General features: G+C 39.4%; 1 protein-coding gene across 5 annotated transcripts in view; it reads left to right on the top strand.

Annotated features, from left to right (window-relative positions):
- STN1 (STN1, CST complex subunit) overlaps positions 1–23,057 on the top strand; it is a 43,069-nt gene that overhangs the window by 13,354 nt on the left and 6,658 nt on the right. For 4 of the 5 annotated variants that reach the window (XM_021397452.1, XM_021397455.1, XM_021397453.1 and 1 more), the window contains exons 2-9: positions 1,580–1,719; positions 5,820–5,915; positions 10,320–10,391; positions 11,497–11,658; positions 13,448–13,559; positions 14,057–14,216; positions 19,982–20,104; positions 20,690–20,762. In XM_021397452.1, coding sequence (XP_021253127.1) covers positions 1,587–1,719; positions 5,820–5,915; positions 10,320–10,391; positions 11,497–11,658; positions 13,448–13,559; positions 14,057–14,216; positions 19,982–20,104; positions 20,690–20,762 — 931 coding nt within the window. In that variant the 5' untranslated portion in view covers positions 1,580–1,586. Of the gene's footprint in view, positions 1–1,579; positions 1,720–5,819; positions 5,916–9,012; positions 9,160–10,319; positions 10,392–11,496; positions 11,659–13,447; positions 13,560–14,056; positions 14,217–19,981; positions 20,105–20,689; positions 20,763–23,057 lie in introns of those variants that run through there. The other variant, XM_021397456.1, reaches the window with a different exon arrangement.

Genomic DNA, 23,057 nt, shown 5'->3' on the forward strand with positions numbered 1-23,057 from the left:
TGCATGTGCGAAGTAAAACAGAGGTTCAAACTATATGTTTGCATGGAAAAGTTTATAGTCTAAATTCTCTATAGGTTATTTAGACAGAAACTGGAGAACTGCCATATGGAGCGATAACAGCCTTGCATTAAGAAGATCTTGCAGTTAACAGCTTAGTTTAGAAATTTCTTCTGATGAGTGACTGCAGTTCAGCAGGAGGAAAAGTGAGTTTGCTGGGGAGATTTGAGCAAGAAAAAGAGAGTGAGAAGTTTTTGAATAGGCTGTGCATATGTAAAAAGGGTGGATTGGGAAAACCTGCCTGTACGTCGGGGAGAGGCATAAATGCAGATGTCAACAAAAATCCTCAGTTTATTACTTCAAGGTGAAGTGCCTGGTAGAACTGAGGGAATCAAAAACTTCCACCTTCTCGCAAGACAGATGTCCAGTCTAGGAAAGGTCAAAATATCACTATCTTTAATAAAAGAAAACATTGGAAATAAGAATAGATGTCATCTGCAGTTCTTTTCACAGTGCGGAGTAGATGTCAGCAACGCTCTAGCATGTTGTGCTACACTGTTTTTCAGGCCCAAATTAAAGTTTAAGTGTGAAAACAGAAACGAAGCAGAATCCAAGCTCTGTTGTTTCCCAAAGATGCAAGATGCTATGATGACATCCATGTCATGTTGTCTCTTTATCAGTATCTATAACCATCTCGTGCTGAGTACAGAGATCACTGACAGCCCATAGAAGGGAGCTTTTCTATCTTTGAAGGCTATGGCTTCCAGCTCTCAGCCCTACTAATCACTACTCAACATCAGTTTGCTTACCACCTTTGCACCACACCTGTAAGTGGCTGATGCCCCTTTGATGGTAACTTGTAAAGTTCTGCAAGTACATTTTAGCTACCCATGTGGAAGAAAGTAACAAAAAATATATTCGGCCTCAAAATCTCTACAGGATGAAGGTTGTGTGCTTTTTTTTTTTACTTTTTTTCAGAAACCCACTGTGTTAAGCTGAGAATTAGTCTAGTAATGACCAAAGATAGCAGGCATTAGACAGGGGAAAATGAAGAGGTAAAAGGGGGAAGTAACCATTACAAAGTTATTGGAAACTGCTTGCACAAAATAAAGAAGAGTTTGTTGCCTTTTTTTTTTTTTTTGGTATAAAACATAAGCCTTCCCCCAGTAAAATGCAGGATGAGCAGTGAGGGGAATATCTTATGGACTGGGAAAGGAGTGATGGGAGGAAATGGAAGTACAGAGAAAGTAACTAATTGGTATCCCACAGTCTCACTTTTGAAGTAGTATTGTATTTATCTCCCTCTGTCCATAGATGAGAAAATTCTGTTTCATTTGAAGTAGTGGGTAGAATGCTGTTGAGGTTGAGTCTTAATACTTCGGTAAATTGTCAGAAGTGCTATTTTATATGTGAAAGTGTCTTTTATATGGTGAAGCAAAGATGTAAGTTCCTGTGACTCCTCATCAGCTCTATTGTGTTGCTGTTTGTAAGATCACAAGCCCGTTTTTTGTTCATTTGGAACACAGAACTGCTTCTCTTCACCTGTGTAGACAATAACTACATTTTTTTCTTGCATTCACAGGTTTTGAATGCAGTCTGAGTTCAAGAAATATGAAGAAGAGATACCTTCCCTGCTCTGGGGGTTAGATCCTGTATTTTCTGCATTTGCAAGACTCTATATTAAAGATATAAAAGAAATGAGAGAATCTAAACAAGTGCCAGGTATGTACTTGTATGTGCTGATTATGAGACATACAGAATTGTAATTGGTTTATGTTGTACTTTTCATCTGGGGATTTCAGAATGCTTCATGGACATGAGTACAGTTATTTTTCCATACCCTGAAACTAAGTGGCAGTAGTACCTTTAACAGTTCTAAGAAGAACAGATAGTATACCTTGTTTGAAGAAATACTGGTGAAATAATAAAATGTGTTAGTTCTGCAGGCTTTTCCTCTTGTTTGTGTATATATATGTGCATTTGTGTGTGTGCATATAGAGAGACACACACAAGCTGGCTTACATAAAGGTAGTGTATTTCCACTGTGTGGTAGTGCTTGTTATATTCTGATAGTTCTAACAGCACGGATCCTTTCTGGCCATATATGTTATATCTCACTGCTGTCTGCAGTGTGATCCCTTCTGTGGAAGTGTTCATTACTCCAAACTGGAATGTGTCGAAGTGCAGAAAAACTGGGGAAGAATCCCAAGAAACTTAGAATTGATGATGAAAAGTAGGAAACCCTAAGCAGAGTGTGCGTTTTCCATTTGGTTTGATGGGGCTGTTTTTTCTGTTTATTTTTTTCTCCATGGGGGGAAAAAGCACATCTGTTTGGTTCTTTGAGTAAGTTCCGTCCTGTAGGTTTTGTTATTCTCATTTATTTTTCTTTAACAGCAAGGATAACAACAGTACTACTCATGTAGAAATGAAGGACTGGTGGCTTTCTTCTTTTTTACAACCACTCTTATGTTCGTAGGGACTTCACAAACTGCTTTTTCTTAAAGCCTTTTCAGGAACGGGGCTAAATTCTGTTGCTGATATTTGTACTAGAGTGAGCAGTACCTCAAGGCTTTCAAAAAAGTCTGCAGTCTTATTGTAGTATTGCTATAGCAAGTGCATCTGATAAAGGCTATTCCCTTAATCAGAGACATTTTACTTGTTATTGAACAAAATACAAAGCAATTCATGCATGCACACATACAAATATACTCAGAAGAATTAAACCTCTGAACATCAGTAAACGTGCGTCAAAAGAACAGGACTATGAACAATCCTGTTCACCTCTACATCGCTTGAGTTTTTTCCTTCTAGCTTCCCTTCCCTTTCTTTTACTTGGGTGTTGTCTTCTGCCTGTTAAACTATTTCAGTTTTGTTGATATTTTTATTTTAAGATGGTCCTAAGGAAGTGGTATCTGTCATGTCAAGATATCGGTCTTTAAAATTGGTGCATGCAAGCTTTCTTCACTTCCTGTGCATCTGGCATTCTGCACAACTAAGCTTGTTTGCAATCCTGTGTTATTTTCTAACCAAACTTTAAAGAATTAAGTGAAATCTCATAGAACAAACATCCTAAATCTTGTGTAGTGTTCTGGTGCTGCGTACGTACCAAAGATGACATCTTTTAGCCTATCTCACACATTGGCACAATGAAAATATCTTTAATAAAAAAAAAAAAAGGTATCTTTTGGGGAAGGAAGGAGGTAGGTGTTTGCTACCGATGTTCCTGGCCCTTCGTGATTTGTTGAAGACCAGCTGGAGCTGATTAGCAATGAATCAGTCATTAGGTAAGGGTAATTAAGAATGAATGAGTGCAAAACAGAGTTGCACCTTGGAGGAATAGAAAGAAACACAGGCTAAATGTTAGCAGATATTCTAAGGATGCTTTTCCTAAATTGTAGAGCAGCCTCCCCAGGAAAAAGGTGGGATCCTATTCACTGGGATTGTTTATATCCTGACTGTACCAATTGCCAGGAATTTACTGTATGGAACAATTTTGCAGTGGCTCTGAGGAAATGAACTGAATGACCTAATAAGTTTTTTCTTTCCATTTTTAAGCATTAGGATTTGATGCAACAGTGACTAATCCCTTAAAAGAACGCAGAGGAAAGCAGTAAATATGTCCAATTACTCTCCTGCTAGAAATGGTGACAAGAAGGCTGGAAAACCACCCAGATAAACACAGCAATTGTGTTGACTTAGAGGCCTTGAAATGAGAGTGGGTGTCAAACTCAGTTGTAACACATAATCACATCACGGAAATGTGTGCAGAGCTATCATGCAGTATAGCATTGTGACAGCTTATCAACAAGCAAGGGAAGCTACAAATAACATAAAAGGAGGTAATAAAAATTAGAGCAATGGCAAACACCTCATTGCTTGGTGATGGTAAAGATAGAACCTGAACTTGCCTTCTCTGTATCCATAGTCCCCCTGAAGTGCGGCTGTGGTTTCCTGCTGTGGTAGCAGCACGTTAATGTGCATGTTATTTACTGGGTTACTGGAGCTTGATTGAATGCGCCTACTCATGGCTTCAAATGTGTAGTATGTTTTTATTGCTACTGATAGGAACATAATTTAAACAGATAATCTGGGAGGAAAAAGTTCCCTCTTAACACCTTCAAGTCAAGTTCAGCAGCTTCTGATTGATAATGTAGATATAATGTCATCTTTCACATGAATTCAGGTAGTTTCTCAGACAGTAAGGGTGGAGTTCTGTGTAAGCTTATGGGGATACGGAGAACCAGTTTTATCTGGTTGCTGTCATTTGCCAAAACTCAGCTTACTAACTGTGAAATGAATATAATAACATGTTGCTTGTTTGCACGTGAAGAGATTGGAGTCTCTGCCCCATAGATTTGCCCTGAAAGTGACCCAGACCTTCTCATATGTATGTTTTGTAAGATTTAATGAATGTTTATATGCACTGAGAGCACCTTCATTGAGCGTTTCTCTAACAGTGTTTGTGTCCTGATAAGTGGAATGAGAGAAAAGTGGACGAACCTGCTAAACATTCTTCATACCACACCTGACCAGTGACTGCATGGTTTTAAGATGTTAACAGTAGATGCAGCCTCGAAATATTGCAGTGGACTTCTGTCAGCAAATCTCCTTTTTGTGACATGCTTGGCTGATCACCTTTGACTTCTTCTGAAACTGCTGTTTTTGTTTTGTATGTAAGGAAAACTAATTCCAGGCCCACTTAAGGCTGCTGGCTATGTAGGACAAGTTATTTTTGGATTTCACATTTGATTTTTTTTTTTTAATACAGAATGTTTTTGTGACTCCCTTGCTGCAGTATTTCTCTTTCCCTTTGTAAGATTTGCCACAGTGCTTTGAGACAAATGTTCCTTTTTGATACCCTTGAGTTATGTAGTTTTTAGAAGACAGTTATTGAACATCCCAGATGGCATCATATTTCAGGAAAACAACGGTATTCCAAAACTGAAGAAAACACATTGACTGAAAATTAGACCAGGATTTAACTAGAGCTTGCTTCCCAGTTATTGTCCTGCTAGTGGACTGTGAAGTTTCGGTGTATGTTTGCATCAGGGTTTGTTAAAAACATTTGTCATGCTCTTGAAAGAAATTACAGTATGTGGTAACCTCAGTGTTGTGGAAGTCCCCTGGGCTCTGATTCCTCACCATTTCCTGAACTTAGTTTTGTATTATTCTTATCCAAGTCATCTTTATAGATGCGCAAAAATAGCTTTGAAGGGATGTTTTTAGAACATGTTATTTCAGAAACCGAAGCTCAGGATACCGTCCGTGGTGACTGCACAGTGTGCTCTGCGATGAGAGAGGGCTGTTAACCCTCACCCACCTTCGTGCCCTACCCCACGCCATGGCTCCTGTTCTTTTGGGCATAAAAGACAGAATTGTGTTAGTTTTCCTTTTGGAGGCTCTGCCTTAATCAGGAACGGCTGTACTGTGAGAAGCTCAAAGTGCTTCCATTGTATTCACTTATTTATTCGGAAGACTGTTGAAGTTGGAAAAACAAACAAACAAACAAAAAATCCAGCCAAAAAAAAAACCTCCTAAAGCCCACAGCAAACAGTTCTGCAGATCCAAATGTACAGGAAAGCAAGAGGCTGATAAAGTTCTGAGACTACAATAGCACAATTTTTTCTATCCTATGTAGAGCTGTTACTTCCTTCTTGTGTTCCCAGTGCTTGCTGATCGAGGGGATTTTTCACATGAGCAGGCATTAATTAACTTTAAGGTGCATTAAGTGTGAGAGGAAGTCACATTTGTCAGTCAAACCTATCTAGGGCAGGATGTTGAAGGAAAGGTAGTTATTCTTATCAAGAATGTTCTCTGTCTAGGTATATTCTTCTATAATGGACATCCAGTGAGACAGGTGGATGTTGTTGGGACAGTGGTTCAAGCTAAAGAGCGAGAAGCCTTTCACAGTTATGGAGGTAAGAAAAGTTTCCTTCTTTGTTTTTGCATTTATCAGCGCTCTGGTCTTAGTTACTGTTAGAAATTAAAAGTTGCCTTATTTGATCATTGTTCTTGAAACAAATCTTTTTTTTTTTTTTTTGTTATATGATGTATACGCCCAGCTCGGAATACTTAGCAAACTTAGGGAAGCTACTTTTTCTCTTTGCTTTCAAAATAGAGAAAATAAATGGCTGAAGCTGAGTAACTGATTTGGGATCATCTGGAAAATTTTAATTTTTGTTATTGCCTTGCCTCTGTACTCCACTGTTTTTCTTTTATATATATGCAATTTCTCTGGTCACATAAAAGTGGTTTTAATGACTTTTGTAAGTGAGAAGTTGCTTCTTCCTTTTTTGAACTTTAGAAACTCTGACTTTGTATTTATTTTTACTGTGTGTTGGAGCCAGGTTTTAATGTCAGGAGTTTGTTTATACTCAGCTGCCAAAGTGTCTTAGCAAATCCAACTCAACCATCGTCGTTCCTACCAGACCTTGCCGCAACCAGCTCAGAGCCGACTGCTCCCTCTTGCTTTTCCCTATTACATTCAGACTGTTTCATTAACTTGGAAACATCTGGTTGTCTGCTGAACGAGCAAACTGGAGTACTGGTGGCAGTTTTCAAAAGGTGGGGGTGGGGGTGGTCTTACAGTAGGAAGGGGAGCCAAATGCATAGATCCTTACTCTCCAGGCATTTGAAGAATCTGTCCAGTGTCTCTGCCACCATGGATTTCCAGCTGATGGAGCTGAGTTACGGAGAGCCACTTAGTACCCAGTTCTTCCAGTTACGAAATGGAGGCAGCAGTTAATTCTCCCACTAAGAGGAGTGCTGTGAAGTTACAGCTGAGAGCCAGGTCCAGCTTCCATAACACCTGGAGTTGCACCATAGCGCTGCAGAGTAGCACTGACTGCCAGTGCGTGAAGCACACCCCGCGTGGAGTGTAGCTACTTAGAGTTGAATTTGCTCTACAGAAATGTCCCTGCAAGTTTATTAAATCGGATATCTTCTATATGTTTTTTTCCCATCTAATTTCTGTGTTATTATCCTGCCATTACGCTAAATAACAAGTTTATGTATTTTTAAAGTGTAGGTTACTCTGACACTTGAAGTAGAACAGACTAAACAGCCACCTAAGTTAAGAAATGATGAAACTGATGATGTAATGAAGTGTTGAAACAAACTGAACGTCAGCAATTATTCTGTTATTGCCCTAGTATGCAAATGGAGATAGCATTTCATAAGAACAGAGGAAAATAGAATCACAATGACCTAGGCAAAAGCAATTTAATGGGCAATTCTTTCCCATGCTAGCCTCAGCATTACGTAAAGCTTGTTGGAAATGTTTGATTGGAACAGAAAATGGGGGAATAGAAATAAAAAGAAACTAGAAACAAAAAGAACTTAGTGTTAGATAGCCAACCTTTAAGTACAGCTCTCAGCCTGCCTTCCTGCTGTCCTTTCACATCTAACTCTGCTCTTTGTTCCAGCAGCTCCTGGTTTGAATTCTCAGGCACCTGCCAGGGTGTCTCTACCCAGCCTGCCCTCTCTTTCAGGCGGGATGGTTCCAGCAGCATAAAATTGTAACTTCTTAGACAGTTTCCTGCTTGTAACCTCTTGCATCTCTCAGTTCAGCAGACTCTGGTTAGTGAGTCACAGAGCAGGTGTTGCATCAATTGGAGCGCTGTTCAGTATTTGCTCGCTTTCCATTTGCTTGAACGTGACTTACAAAGCAATTGCCCCTTTGTAGTTTTTCTGTGATAGAGAGCTGAAATATCTTTGTGTCACTGCCACCATCTCCCACACTCATTTCTTATCATCGGTCTGCTTCAGAATATATACCTCTTATTTTAAGAGAGTCTTAGGTTCTCTCTGTGCTGCAAATCCATACAGCCAGAGCTGGTGGCAAAGTAATTACTAGAAGAGAGTGAATTAACTCTTTCCTGGCTAATAATTTTATATGCTGTGTAAAACAACACATAAATTTTGGCATTTTGATTTGTTTGTTAATTTCTCTTATTATGATCCATTAGGAAAAGGATATCTAATTAAAGCCTAGCTTTCAACAAGCTCATATTTTTAGCTAGTGCACCTTTCTGACCTTTTCTTTCCTTTTTTATGAAGACCAAACAATATCAGATGTGGCTTTTCTTATTCTCCAGGACCATACTGAAAGGCTGAGCACTTGCCTTAAAAACAAACAAATAAAAATCTCACTGGAATCTCAGTAGGCTCACATAGGCCCTAAATAAAACAAACATTTTTTTGTTACAAAGAAATCAGGGCAGTTGCTAATTTACAAGGTAACTTTGAGTGGACTTCTTCTCAAACAGTTAACGTAAGTGTCAAGATGGGTGAGACAGTCAATGTAAGTGTTAATAAGTAAATAAATGCAAGGAGGTGAGGAAGGACGGCGCGGGGAGCCCAGGAAGTTTTCAAAAGCCTGTAGACGCCCTGAGTGCATTTAAAATAGATTAACATTCTCCTGTCTAATTAGAATACAGTCGCAATCATTTTCATTCGCCTGTGGCTCAGGAGTTATTTTTGCTCAAAGGTTTTATTTGTGAGCTTTATTTCAGGGCCTAGCTCTGCAACCCAAGTTCCCTTTGTGGTCAAGTATAGGTCAGTCTCTCTAGGACTCCATTTTTAACTGTTCTATTGATGAGGAGTAGCCTGGCCTCCTAATCCTTCAGTCTTGTTTAGCTTCTAAGCTCTTCTTAGGAAGTGTATCTGTTGCAGCTGGTCTCTAAGGGAACGTCTACGTACTGCAGTAAAATAATTGTGAAATGTCATTTTCCCTGTTTCTTATTGTCGCTGCTGGCTTGTGTTGCTGGCTTGACATGGTGTGTGGTGGCTCTTCCTCCTACTAACATGGTTGCGTTTTATCTGTACTAAAGAGAGGAAACCCTGTTAATTAGATCATTGTCTACACTAGTGCTGAACTAAAGCTGCTGAAATAGCTGCAGACACAGGAGCTCAGGAGGGGGATAGCAATGAAACGAGCATACTTTTAGTGATGGAATTTGGGATTGCCTGCGTCTTTATAAATGCTGTTTGCTATTAAGAATGTGTCTGTTCCAGAGTAGTTCAGCATACCTACTGGGAAACAGGAAGACAGGACAATGACTTGAAATCGGACCCTCAAATGGGGAGATTGTTTCAAAACATATGAGACAATGCAAAGGCATTTTGCTTTGATGCTACGATTCCCGGAGGAAGCGACTGCAGGTACCAATCAGTGCCTTCCTGCTAAACACCGCCAGTACTTTTGTAGTATCTGGTTTGAGGTGGTTGTTGTTGTTTTTTTAATAGTGTCTGGTTTGAGGAGCAGAAGAAAATTGTGAATTCTTATTTATGAAGGCTGGAAGGTCAGTGTTGGAGGCAGTTACACTCAGGGAGCAATGTGCTGGGAGTTTTAGCTGGACTGGAAACGTGATCCTTGCCATGGTTTGACAGGCACCTTCTTACTGGTACCCTCTTAGAGGGTGTTTGCTGGACAAGCTGCCTGTGTAAAGTCTCTTGATCTGTAGAACAATTGATTCTTCTGATAGCTTTATAGTTTTCTTTGTTCTTTTTTTTTTTTTTTTTTCCTGTTCTGATGTCTTGAACAATACAATGCCTAGGGCAGGAATCACAGAACTTATTTTGCCTAGGTACTAGTAAGACAGGAAAATCCAGATAGCTGGCATGCACGGGAGAGGGTAGGTGTTAAGCTTTTTAATACGGAAGTGGCTTGCATGCCACTAGTGGTACCTTAAATTAGGAATCCTTGGCCTAGGGCATAACCATAGGTATGTCCTCTGTCCTTTCTGGATATGGTATTTGCCTTTCTAAGCTCTTGAATGGGAAAGGCCAGCAGACTTCGTTTGCAATATTAGTGTAAAAAACAGAGTAGCTAGAGATAAGACACTCTTAATCTATTCTGTTACTCTACCTCCCTCCTCACTCCCCACCAGTCCTGATGTGCTGTTTTCTCCTTTTGGTATTAATGTTTCCGTGCATTGTGCTTCATTTCTTATTGTAATTTGTTTAGCTTCAACTTTCAGCACTGATTTATCTTCTGATTTTATCAATTAAATTAGAAACCTCTAGTACCCAATATATGTAGCAAATCGTCATCATTTGTCAGTATTTGATTATTTTATTTTTTGAGGAGATAGCTGGTATTTTGCTTACCATGCACATAGGCATGTTGTCTAGCACTGAACTATTCTGCAAATAAGTTTGAAGATTATTTCAAAGCCAAAAGCAGGAGATGAGCCCCCACTTACTGGTTAGAATGAGATATGCAGGGATATGACTGCTAAGAATATCTGCACATTTTCATTTCTTGGAACATCGCTACCTACTTTCTTATTCCCTGTAATTCTTGCTTTTTTTTTTTATAGTGGATGATAGTACTGGAGTTATAAATTGTATCTGCTGGAAAAATCCCATGGTAGCAGAAAGAACTTTATCAGGTAACTTACAAGTAATTCCTCTTTGTGACTGTACTTTTTGTTTGTATCTTAAATAATTTAGTAAATGATCTCACATGCAGAACAACCATATCCTACAGCCTCGGCCGTCTTGGGAGCTTCATATTACTTTTTGTGCTGTTGCCAGTGGTGGTGCCAATAAAAACACTGCATTAGGACTTGTCATGCCTTTTCCTTATTAGCATAATGCTATTCAAACCCATTGAAATAAATGCTAGTAGTGTAATCTTCCAGTACTATATATGCGTAGAAAAGGCAGGGGAAAGCTTGATGTAAAAGTTAAAAACTGTTGATATCAGTGGAATAAGCACATCTATACACACAGATAATTCATACTAACTTACACTTAACATTTTCCAGAAGAGAAATGGGAACTCACAAATTAGTTTTTTCATGAAGAGCATAAATTTATGGGAGAAATTGCATGAAATAGTGATTTACATAGAGGACTCAGAATGCTTGTTTCAGCCTTGTATGTTACTATTTTACATGTACAATAGTACTGACTAAATGAATTTTATTTTATTAATGAAAATTAGTTTGTGTCAGGTAAAGAAAACAGCTCCCAAGAGGCACAGGAAATTTTCTTCAAAGTTTGTAATGATGATCAGAGGTTATTAGATCATTATTCAGGTTTTAAATTGTGAAGAAATTACTCTCCTGCAAAGGCGTGTTACGTAAAAGTGAAGCTCTGTCAAGTTGCATTCATCTCAGTGTGTTGTATCACATGAATGGTTTGGCCTCACCTCAGATGATTCATGCTTCTTTTATATAAAAAGTTCAGCTGACCTTTTTCTGTCCTTTTTTTTCTTTATCCTCTCCCTCTTAGTATGACAAAACCAATTTTGGCAATTTCCAATTCATGTTTCAGTTTTTCAATCTATCTGTGACATCTCTTCCCTTTTACACCTTCCCCAGGTGAACAATTTAAATAAATGCAATATTCTAAGCTAGCTTTGTCATCCAAACGTTTTGCAGCCTGGGACAAGTGAAGCCTGGGACCTTTCCCCTTTCTAGCAATATGACTGCAGTGATGTTTAGACTTTTGGCCTCCGTGCCTGATTTGCTTTTCCATCACTTCTTACAGACTGTCCAAGCACACCCAGCAGTCTTAAAGTACTTGAACAGATGAAGAAATTCCAGGAAATGGTGAACCAGAAAACCAAGCTGGAGATTGGAGATGTTATCAGGATCAGGGGTTATGTCCGAACCTTCAGGCAACAAAGAGAAATTCAGTCTTCGTGTTTTTGTGAGTACTGGGGATCTGTGACATATGTAACATAGTTGTTTGAAGACCCAAGCTCTATGTAATTTACTGAATCATTTCCACTTCATTTTCTGGCATCTCTTTAGAAAAATGAGTTTTGCATCCATATGCCTTTATTTTAGTTTTAGCAGTGTAAGGTTAGAAAACACACTTACTGTGTGGGACTAGACTACCTGTAAAAGGTATTCCTGGAAAGTCTATAGAAGATGACTAGAATGTATATGAGAATATTACCAAGGTATTATGGATATCTGTCAGTGCTCTTCAGTTTTCTTTGTATTGAAGTAGAACAGCCAAAACTCATAGGAAAGAAAATTATGACCTTCTGTATCACACTTAACCAAGAATGTTAACTGCTTTGAAGAAACAGTTGTTGTTTACAGCCCACATCATCTATTCCAAGGAAAGACAACAGTTTATTGTCACATTTTTACATTAAAGCCTGTTTTCCTAAGCTTTCTGGCTCCACAAAATGCCTGAAAATTATTTCTCCTTTTGAGTCGCTCAGGCGGAGGTCTGTGGGTGCTGACTCTGTATCTCACAGCTCTTTGGGCAGCAATCCATTATTTATATCCTAGGACCTTCCAGTTGCGTAACATCTTTTCTTCTTAGTGTCTGTGCTATTGTGTAACTGGGGAAGTCTGTCTTTTAAAGGCCTCGTGTAGTTCTGATTTTTAAAAATTTAGTGTTTTCAGCTCTTGCTAGAACCTGAAAGGATATTATGCCCTCCTTTCCAAACAGAAGTTTTATGAACCACTGAAGGGCTGGTAATAAAACGAGCTATGAGTTGTTTTTTTGGGGGGTGTTTCTGGCTGTGAGGCAGCAGTGTGCCCTGGTGGCTGTAAGGCCAGTGGCATCCTGGGGTGCATTAAAGAGAGTGTGGCCAGCAGTGTTGTGTGTCTTCCTCCTCTGCTCTGCCCTGGTGGGGCCTCACCTGGAGTATTGTGTCTAGTTCTGGGCTCCCGGTACAAAAAATACAGGGATCTCCTAGAGAGAGTCCAGCGGAGGGCCACAAAGATGATAAAGGACCTGGAGCTCCTCTCTTTTGAGGAAAGGTTGAGAAACCTGGGTCTGTTCAGCCTTGAGAAAAGAAGACTCAGAGGGGATCTGATCAATGTCTATAAATATCTAAGGTGTGGGAGGCAAAGGGACAAGGCCAGACTCTTTTCAGTGGTGTGTGGAGTTAGGACAAGGGGAAATGGCACAAACTGAAGCACAGGAAGTCCCACACAAACATGCGTAAGAACTTCTTCCCAGTGAGGGTGATGGAGCACTGGAACAGGCTGCCCAGGGAGGTTGTGGAGTCTCCTTCTCTGGAGACATTCAAGAGCTGCCTGGACGCCAACCTGTGCAACCTGGTCTAGGGAGCCTGCTTTGGCAGAGGGTTGGACTCGATGATCTCTAGAGGTCCCTTCCAGCCCCTACAATTCTGTGATTCATTGAAGGAGGTCCACACGTTCACGTGGCCTCTATATTGCTTTCACGTTGGTACAAATGAAGTTCCTTACTCTGTGCTAACTTCATCTATTTCAGGTAAAATACCCAGTTTGCAGTCATCAGGCAAAAGCACAGTCTGCACTGCACCATGGCAGATCATTTATCTCCTTCTAAACTGTAAAAGTGGGAGTGACCTTTGTGGTTTGGTTTTGTTTTTACAACAACAGCAACAAACAAAATCTGTCAATTTAATACTGGCATGTGAAACTTTGTTGTGCTGCCTCAGATATGCTTGTTTAAAAGCCAAGTATGTGTGTTCTTTTTGCTTCATCAGATAAAGTGGATGATCCTGTGTGTGATGTTCAGATTTCACGAATGTTGGAGCTCCCCAGCCTCTATAGAGAAGTTTATGATAAACCTTTTCAAAGCCCAGGGGTGGGACAGAGGTAAATGTGGTATCTAGACTGATTTAAAGGCAAAGTGTGAGATTCTATTATTGCTTATTTGTTAATGTAGTAACTGTGGAGGAAGATAGAACAGGGTCCCACTGTGAATTACACTCTGCGCAAGCATACAGTAGCAGCCTTTCTTCTCCTAGACAGTTAGTGATCCATATAGATAAGATACCTGCCCGTAATCTAAGAAGTAAAAAGCTCAACCAAACTGACTATTAAAAAGGTATTAAAATACTGTGCATAGACAGGCCTCTTGCATCTCTTACAGAAAGGGAATCTGGAGCAAGGGAATCTGAACCTAGGCGTTCAGTGCATTTTAAAATGGTCTGCTTTAGTTTGGAGTTTAGATTCGAATTCTTTACTGTCTAAAGACAGTAAAATACCTTCTCATCTTTTAAAACCAATCTATCAAGCTACCTTTCGACAATTGTTCTTAAAAATGGTAGTGTATTTCTCAACTTTTGACCTGTTTCTCTGTATTCGTGTAGTGGTCCAGAAGGTTTGGATTTCTTAGTCCGAACACTGCATGAGAAAGTGAGAGACTTCCTCCTAGAAAACAAAATTCAGACGTTTTACCAACAGGAGTTGGAAACAATTCATTCTCTGGTATCCCTAGCTGATGTGCCTAGATCTAGTCCCAGCTGTCAGGTGAGTGAAGGTAATTGTTTCTATTTTTTTTATTGGGGAAAACAATGTCATTTTTGAAAGTCTAAGCAACCAGCTAAGAAATTAGTACCTTCAACAGGTTCAAAAACTACAAATGACTTATCCTGATTTAGCTTTCTGCATGAAGTATTTCTAGGGTTTGAGAAACCTTGTCACTTGGGATATTTAAAACTGGAGCGAAGAAAGTTACAGGATAATTCTGTTGTTAAGGGTAGTCTTGTATGTCGGCTGAGTAACCTTACAGTCTAACTTACCTAAATCCATGCATAATGTCACTATTGGAAAAGGAGATCCTTTTAAGGCACTTGGGCTGTTTGAAACAGATGTCCCCAACAGGAAAAGGGAAGACAAGTTCTTTATCTTATTTCTCATTTGAAGTTCAATATAATAATATAGATGTTGCTTTCAAAAGGAGATTATAATGAGTGAATGAAAAATGCTCCCTGTTAAATGTATATTGCCTTGTGGAATGCCGTGACTGAGAGGATCAGAAGGTGAGATTTAAGTGAAATCTGTTTACTTGCAATTGCGTGTAACCAAATTGTTAAGCTTTCCAGTGAGACAGCATGCTCTTGATGAACTAGAAAATGATAGAATAAAAAACATTTTGTAAAATGGCTTAATATTATTCTTTGTTATTTGGATAAATTGCAGGCCAGATTATCAACTGGAGTAGAGTGATAAACTTCTGCAAAAGTAACAGTCATGAATTTAACCTTGTTTCCAATGGCAACGTCAACATTTAAACCAGAGTACTGTGACTCACTTGTTTACTTTCTTGTTTTCTGTAGAGAAATAAATCCATGGCAGTCATTTTCAGTGCCTGATTCTGACATGCATTGTAAAGATAAAAGTGCTGTGTTATGCTAGTAGATAATGTTTGTTTAATTCTTAAAAACAAACAACGCAAGCCAGTCCATTGCAGATGAGGCTAAATAATAATGAAAACAATCTCTGTTTTTGTTTGCCTCAATGAACTGTTTCTGATAACTGCTTGTTGATAGCTGTTTCTTTTATTTTTGTTGAGAGCATTTTTGTTGTTTGCTTTAAAGCAATTGTGGATATAAAGAAAGACAGGAATTCCTACTATCTGTGACTGGAAAAATTTGATACTAAAATATCCAGAATGGGACAGGCTATTTTTCTAAACCAGTTGGAACAGTTTTAAGAGTTCCCAAGCCCTTTACTTAAAAGGAAGTAGTGCTCATTGTAACTAATGCTGGAAATGTCCATCTCTGAAGTTTTAGCATTTATAGAAAGATTAAGATGAATGACTTGCAAAGCCATTTAAAGTAGGAGCTGGTGCAGAGCAAACATAAAGGCACAACCCTCCTCCTCCAGCATCAGCATTGCTAATAGTCATGAGGAACTGTCATAATAATTAATAGCTGTTGCTCCTGACCCTGATGCAAAAGTGTGAGTATACGTCCCAGGAATTTGGGCACACAGATGCTTATTTAGAAATTGCAGTTCTCCCCATTGCCCTTTGGTATTAAATCCTTGCAAAGAGGCTTATATCTCTTTGCATAAGAAAGAACATTCAGTTGTCAAGTGACCTGAACGCCTTAAGAGTGCTCCTAGTAATGCTCTTGAAAAGTATTTTGTTCTTCCTCTGCTCAGTCTCTTGAAAGTGTCACTTCCCATAGTTGGCAAATGGTCAAGTGCCCAGTTTGATCCACAGAAATAAGAGGGAGATCTGTTCTCTCTCAGTCTTGATTAACCTTTCTTATGTACTTCTTCCATGCATAAACTATAGAGTGATCTGTTTTAGTGCTATCATTCCACTTTGTGCATGTCACTAGCTTGAACTTGGTTGTGTTTTCCAAACTCTGCTCTTTGTGCTTCTCTTGGTTTGAGTGTTACCTCAAGGTCAGCAATGACAGGTAGTTGAAGCGAGGGGTTTTACTGCGTTATTCATGCTTACTATGGCCACGCACACTATGCTGTAGGTATAACACAGTGCCTTGTTCTATATGCTCTTGATGTTATGTGCTTGTCTTCCTGCCTCTGGAGGAAGCTTCGCTGCTACTTTAAATATAGCAAAGCTTCTTTATTATAGGACTTCAGTACTGACACATCCGGAATCATTATCATCACTGTCACTAAAATTGTCACCTGTCTAAACTAAGGCTTAAACATTGCCTGAGAAATTGCAAAGCGCAATTTCTATTAGTAGTATCACCTGTATGGTTATACCAGGAAACTTTAACACAATCAGGGTGTGTCGTGATTCATAAAGAGCCAAAGATTATATACTTTCAGCGTTCAACCTAATTCCTGCACCACTTCATTCTTTGACCAACTATTGACTGTACGGGAAGTTTGCTTTGCTATAAAGTGAATAATTGGTTGCACAGCACCACTCCACTAAACTAAGCGAGGCCACCAGCTAGAATATATTGATTAAAATACCAGCTTAATTCTGGAGACATTTATTCTGTTGGTTTTGCTACAGAAGTTCCTGGCTGGCCTTGGGACGGAGGCTCCGGATGGTAAAATCATCATTCAATAGCTGGGGGATAAGGGGAGGAAGGTGCACTTTACAAAAGTGATGAATGACTTTAGGGTGCTCCTGTGTTTGGATGTACAGCTTCATTTTTAAAAAGAATCTGATCTGGGAGAGATGGGGGGGAACAACTGCTGTCAGCACTTCAGGGAACCTGAAACTGTGCTCTCTGAAACTTGAGGTTTGCCAGAGGGGAGATGTTTTGAAAGATGATGTGTGAACATTGCGAGGGATTAATTCAAAATCCAGATTCAAATCTTGCTAGCGCTTTGGATCAGCAGTTAAACTACTTAATACCTGAAAATGCTTTGAATTTCTTGGATGAAAAGCTTCACAAAAGTAAAGCGATAGTTAATAAGCTGTGACTCAGAAGGAGCTGCTTTAACAGCTACAGACACATTTTTATAACTGTTGAAACGCAAACGTTTTTCAGTCTCCTGAAATAAAAGCAGGAATGTGAAATCAGCTAGGATTTCATAGCCTCAGATTTCTTTTGTCTGTGCATAGCCCTGTGTCCGATCTCTTCTAGATCTCTGCTCAGCAGTCAGGCGTCAGTGTATATTGGATCTCAGGGGACAGTCCAAGCTCAGAAGAAATGAGGGCCTAGTTTGATATAAAAGAAAGTGACAAGGAATTAGGGAGACATGCTATTGACTTTTGAATGGGCAGGCTGAGAAATTGGAGATATTTGGGGTGAACAAAGGATCAGTTTAAGTAGTTGTAGGTTGTATGCACAAAGAAACTGTTAAATTGTTGATTTACTCAGAGGGATGGAGAGGTATAAGTGCGTTCTAGAGCATGCTGGAGAAATATAACTCCTTCCATCCTTTCAGGACACTGTTAAAGCCCCTGAAGAGGGCAGGAGCCCTTGTTTGTTCTTTGGCAGCAGTCCTTCTCCCCTTGAACCCATTCCCTTGGACTCTGCATGTTTGAGAGGATGCTGAGATGTAGCAGCTGCTTACTTATTTTCTCACTCTCGGGCTTGCCTCCCTGCCTTCTCTCTGTCAATCTCTTGACTTACGTTCTTAGTGATTCTGTTTCAGTATCCATCCAGGCAGAGCTGTGTGTCAGTTCACACAGAGTCTGTTTTTAATTATCTCCCTTTTCTGACGGGATCTCACTGTTAAGCCAAACTGAATAATTATCATGTTTCTTTGGAGATATTTTTATCTTTTTTTCTTCTCAAATGTTTGCTTTCACATTAAAAATTGATCAGTCTTGAGGTGGTTGCTTTGCAATCAGTTTCTTAGATTTTTTTGAGGATTTATTCCTGCATCTGTTGGAGGCAAAGTCTGTCCATTTTAGGTATGGTCAAGAGAATATGCTTTTCTATGAGAAAATATTCACTCTTCATTTATAAAACAAGCAAACAAAGCCCCTTCTACTGCATTTTATGTTTATTTCTTCAGTTCATTGTAAGAGGCACTATGAAGAGAAATACGATAGCAGTATTAATGGTGTGACTGGAATGATGTCCAAATGTAAGGTCAAGTTTGTCATTGAAAGCAGTGTCTGTTGTTGCACAGACTGATATGGCTTTGGTGCCCGGGGGACAAACATTCAAACACTGGACTCTGTAACAGGAGAAAACTTGAAGCCAATAATGACTGAGAAATAATAGCCTTTGTTCTGTGTTAAATATTTTGAACAATTAGGTAATTATTTTTGGCTAACAACTTGAGAGGAAAAAGATAGTTAGCTGTTGTGGGGCACAGAGAGAGAAAGAAAAAAAAAAAAAAGGAGCTGTGATTATGGCCTGTTGAAACATTGAGGGGAAGGGCATGGAGAAAAATGCGGAGCGTGCTAATGCCTCACTGGGTCTCTGAGCTACTCCTGGCTAAATACATCAGCTCCCAAGCTTAGAGGTAGTCTGAGTTTCACTTGAGACTTACAAATGGATGAAAGTAATGTTTTGTGTAAAGATACTCTTACATTACTAATGTGTCTGTTACCATGTGTCCATGTGAATTCATACTAGTGCATGATGGTTGCCTGTTTCACTCCCAAGATTTCTTTGAGTTGCCCTGATGAATGAAGTAGGATATGTGACATCTGATACTTTTATTCAGGACAGAATGGGAGCATTTATGGTGACAGCTGAAAAAATGGCAAATCTTGCTTTGGTTGCTCTGGTGCGGTCTGGTTCCATTCATCACATGTTTGTCTGTGGAAAACAGTTTAGCTGTCTTCTCAACGGAGATCATGGGGAGCACAGTGTGTTCCCAACAGACGTGGAAACAACAAATGGGGAATTGAAGCAGTCTTTGTAGATAAATGTGAGGTTGAAAGATACAGTAGGGCAGATAGAGATAGGAAAGAGTAACTTGTGGTCTTGTTCTTATCTACCTGTACAGTCTCTTCTGCACAGCTGATGCATTTCCTTCCACTTCCCTTGCTGTCATCCCACTCTTTTATCTCTGCTTTCAAACAAACCCTGCTTTTCCCTGATTTTTTTTCCCTCATTTCTTCCTCCCTACCCTTTTAGCAGTGTACCGAACCCTTTCTTCTAATAACCTCCCTAGTTACAGACATCCCGGCACACTGTTCTCCTTTCACAAGAAACTCATTTGCTCACTTGCCTTCTAAACTTAATCCTTTCTTTCCTTATCTTATATGCCTGTTTTAATTTCTTGCATATAGTTTCTCCTTTCATTTCATTAGAACTGTGGAGAAATTGTTAAAAGCATGACCAGAATATATGTTTAAAAAAAAAAAAATTATTTCGACTTTCCTTGTTTTCCTTGGACACTGCCACGTTTTCAAATCAGGAGATGAAGATCGAATCCCCAGCACTTGGATTCCTCCTGAATATCACCTTACAAAGCACTAGTCTTTCTGGCTTCCTCCCATATACTCTTTTATTACAGGAAGAGTCTGAATATCGTCAAAGCTGATCTGCTAAACAGTCAAATTCTCTGTAAGCATCACGGGTCTGTTCCAAAAGAAAGTAACTCTCTGTATGTAATTAAATAGCTGCTAAATACAAAGAGGGCAGTTAGGAGATTTCTGGTTCCTTCAGAGTAGTACAGCTTCTGGGTTGGTTTTTTTTCCTTTTTTTAAGCCTGAGGTATTGTTTAGCTCGTATGTTACAGATAAGATTTCTGAATTTTCAAATGAATAAAAATGCATAACAAAATCACATGAGGTTCTTTTGCTCTTGAACTCTTCAGAAGTTTTTACTGTCAGCTTCAGTAGGGCTGAGATTTCTCACCATCTGCTTCACTCCCATCTTCCCATGCAGGTGAATTCAGGAAGTGAATCCAGGTCCAAAAGGATTCACAGTGTTTTCAAGGAAGCAATAAAGAAACTACAAGAAGAAGGAGTGGTCTTCCAGAAACCTAGTACATCCAAGGACTTGTACCATGTAAGGAATTGAGCTGTGATTGGAAACTTTTTCACTGGTATCACTATTTTATAGTTTTAAGGTAGAAATATTTCCGAAAGAGAAGCTGTATGTATATTCAACAGGCTTACCTGCTCCTTTCTTCACTGTTGCTTTTACCCTGTATTGTATTTTTTTTTTTTTTTAGCTCAGTACCAGTCTTCAGCTCTGCTGCTATTCTAGGTGCAGTCTGTGTTTACTGGGTTACTGAACTGTACTCTGATGCAATAGAGCACACTGAAGACTGTGACAGGTCTTTTTATTAGGGTTAGGTTGAAACTTGGGATTCTGATCCTTTCAGTCAGCTCCCTTCTTTTGAGTTGAATTCCAGTATTTCATTTTCTTCTCCTAATTCTTGACTGCTGCTAGCATTGCTAAAAAAAAAAAAAAAAGTAATTGAAAATTTAACATTCATTATTAATCTTGGAGGCAGTGTATCATGCAGGCTGTAGTTAAGATGGTGTAGGTTTTTAGAATACATCAGAGACTTGGGTTCCTTGTCAACATTGATGCCATCTACTGTGAAATAGACTGCTATAAATTGTCAGTTTATTTTTTTTCCTCCAGGTGACTGACCATGACAAAGAGCTGCTTAAAGTGACCCTTGATGTGATTAAAGAAGACTGTCGGAAACCCAGGCGTAAGTACTGGTGTGGTCAGGTCTCTGATGAGCAGTTGCTGATATGTTGATGACAGACTCTCCTGATGGAAGATTTGGTATGCTTCTTGTTTTTACCCTTGAACTTGAAGCTAATTTGCTCCTGTAGCTCATCAGCGTAGCTAAAAGCAGAAGTGCGGCTGCAGCTTCCTGTAAGTGCAGAGAGAGAGTATGTGCCTAGAAGGAAGCAGACTTGTCAGATCTGAAGTAAGCAGCCATTATCTTAAATCTCTATCTTTTGAAAATATGTAGATTTGGGGAGGAAACAAATATAAGAAAGTTGGGTCAGCAGCTGCTTTGCACATTCGATAGGTAGCAAATCTTGCTTCAGTTTTTGTATTGGAGTTGACAGAAAAGTGGCAGAATAGACAGTTTCCATTAAGTCAACAATAAAATTCTCTTATGTCAGTAGGGCATTCTCTGTAGGTTTTAAGCAAGTGCGGAGCTCAGGTGGTTGTTCTTTACAGGTAGGTTTTTCAGTGGTAAAAAATAAATAAATAAATAAAAATCCACTTCTTTTCATGTCATATACCTTATCTGGCTTCAGAGTTGTCCCTGTTCCTGAAGCATATTGTGTCTTATTGCCATAGCAATAGCTTGTGCTTGACTTTATTATCTGCTAATTACACAGATAGGTTGATACAGAGTTTCTCTCAATTCATCGGGTACAATGTGTCAGCAGGGATCTCTTGCTGCTGAAGTGTAGCTATTTCTGGGTTAGAATGTACAAAAGAGAAATGACCGACTAGAATATAGGATGTATAATATTCAATTGCCATCGTAATGACAGTAGTGCTTGTAGGACCTGATCGATGATGGTTATCCTGCAGAGAAAAATGGGTAAGTGAAGTGAAATGACTTCTGAGTTTTCAGCTCACTACATTAAGCAGTGGTGCAGTTGTAGATATGGTTTATAGATGGAAGTAAAAGTTGTGTATCTCTGGGGGATGATGGAAGTATATGGTACTGGGCAAACAGGTAAAGATGGGTCTCATTTGCCCAAGGCTGTTTCAGTGCAACAAATTACCGTATCATCTTGTTCTTTTGTCTGTTATCCAATTAACAAATACAAACACCTTCTCTGTAAAAGGCAAATCATTCTTCTATCCATTTTACACATCAGCTAGTTCTCTTGGAAACGTGTTTTTTTTCCCCTAATTGGCCCGCTATATAAAGGCCAGAACATGTGTACAAGTGACACAGGGCAATGAGTGACTGCTGGGTGTGCATTATCACAGAGGTGAAGTACTCTCAGTTCTCTATTGTAGGTTGAGAAGTTATTTTGGCCAGCCAACAGCAGACAGAAGCTGGTAGATGGGTCACAGAAAAAACTTTGCAGAGCCTTTAGTTCTCAAAGTAGTTTTTCATACGGAGCAGAAAAAGAATAGCAATTGCTTTGCAGAGCCTCTTGTTTTCCTTGAAGCTTTCCATCTGTTTAGTTTCCTGTTGTAGAGAGCACAATTTCCAAGTCACTCTCTTTTTCTCTGGTGGTTTTCAGAAGGACCATTTCAATGTTCTGGTTTCTGGTAACAGAGGATTTTGAGAAGGGAAACCAAAAAGCTTCCGTCAAATCCAAGAGAGGGTACTCTGGGCATTTTATTGTCACTGAATACTGCAGCAGTGCAGAGCTCAATGTAACTGTCGGGCCCCCTCTGCTGGGTGGTTGGCAGGCATAACGAGCACTCTCATAGTGAGTAAATACAAATGTGATAATACCTCAAGTGTGATAACACCTCCTTGTTTGCTGCAAGAAATCCTAACCCGTTTTTCTTTAAGAACAATACTAACCTTCCATGACAGCAAGACTGTTTTATGTGTATTAAGCCAAACTCATCTATCCAGGTCAACTACTTCTCTGCTTGCTTTTAAGGCACTGGTTCACCTCAATAATGGTTGTTTATGATGTAGTTTTCAGAACCAACCCAGCTACCTGGAACTGTTGTACAAATAAAAAGTCCTCAGTGTGACTAGTCTGAGCTCCACAAACCGTGGTGTGTAATATGCCAGCATGATAGTCCTTGGTTGTAATTTTAATTCCAAACAGCCTAATTTGAAGTTCCATTATGTGAGTCCACTCTGGGTCTATCTAGAGTCTTAAAGACAGTCAGAAAAAGGTGACAGTACAGTTGGACTTCAGACTGAACTGCAAAATGGTGAACTTAATCCAGACTTCTTTCTTTTATTGATGCATTTGCTCTGTTTTTACGCATAAATGAAGCAAGTGGAAGTTACTGTTTATCCCTTCTGATACTGGTAGGTGAGATGGTTAATCACAGC

This window comes from Numida meleagris, chromosome 5 (genome assembly GCF_002078875.1).
Source record: "Numida meleagris isolate 19003 breed g44 Domestic line chromosome 5, NumMel1.0, whole genome shotgun sequence".
NCBI lineage: Eukaryota > Metazoa > Chordata > Aves > Galliformes > Numididae > Numida > Numida meleagris.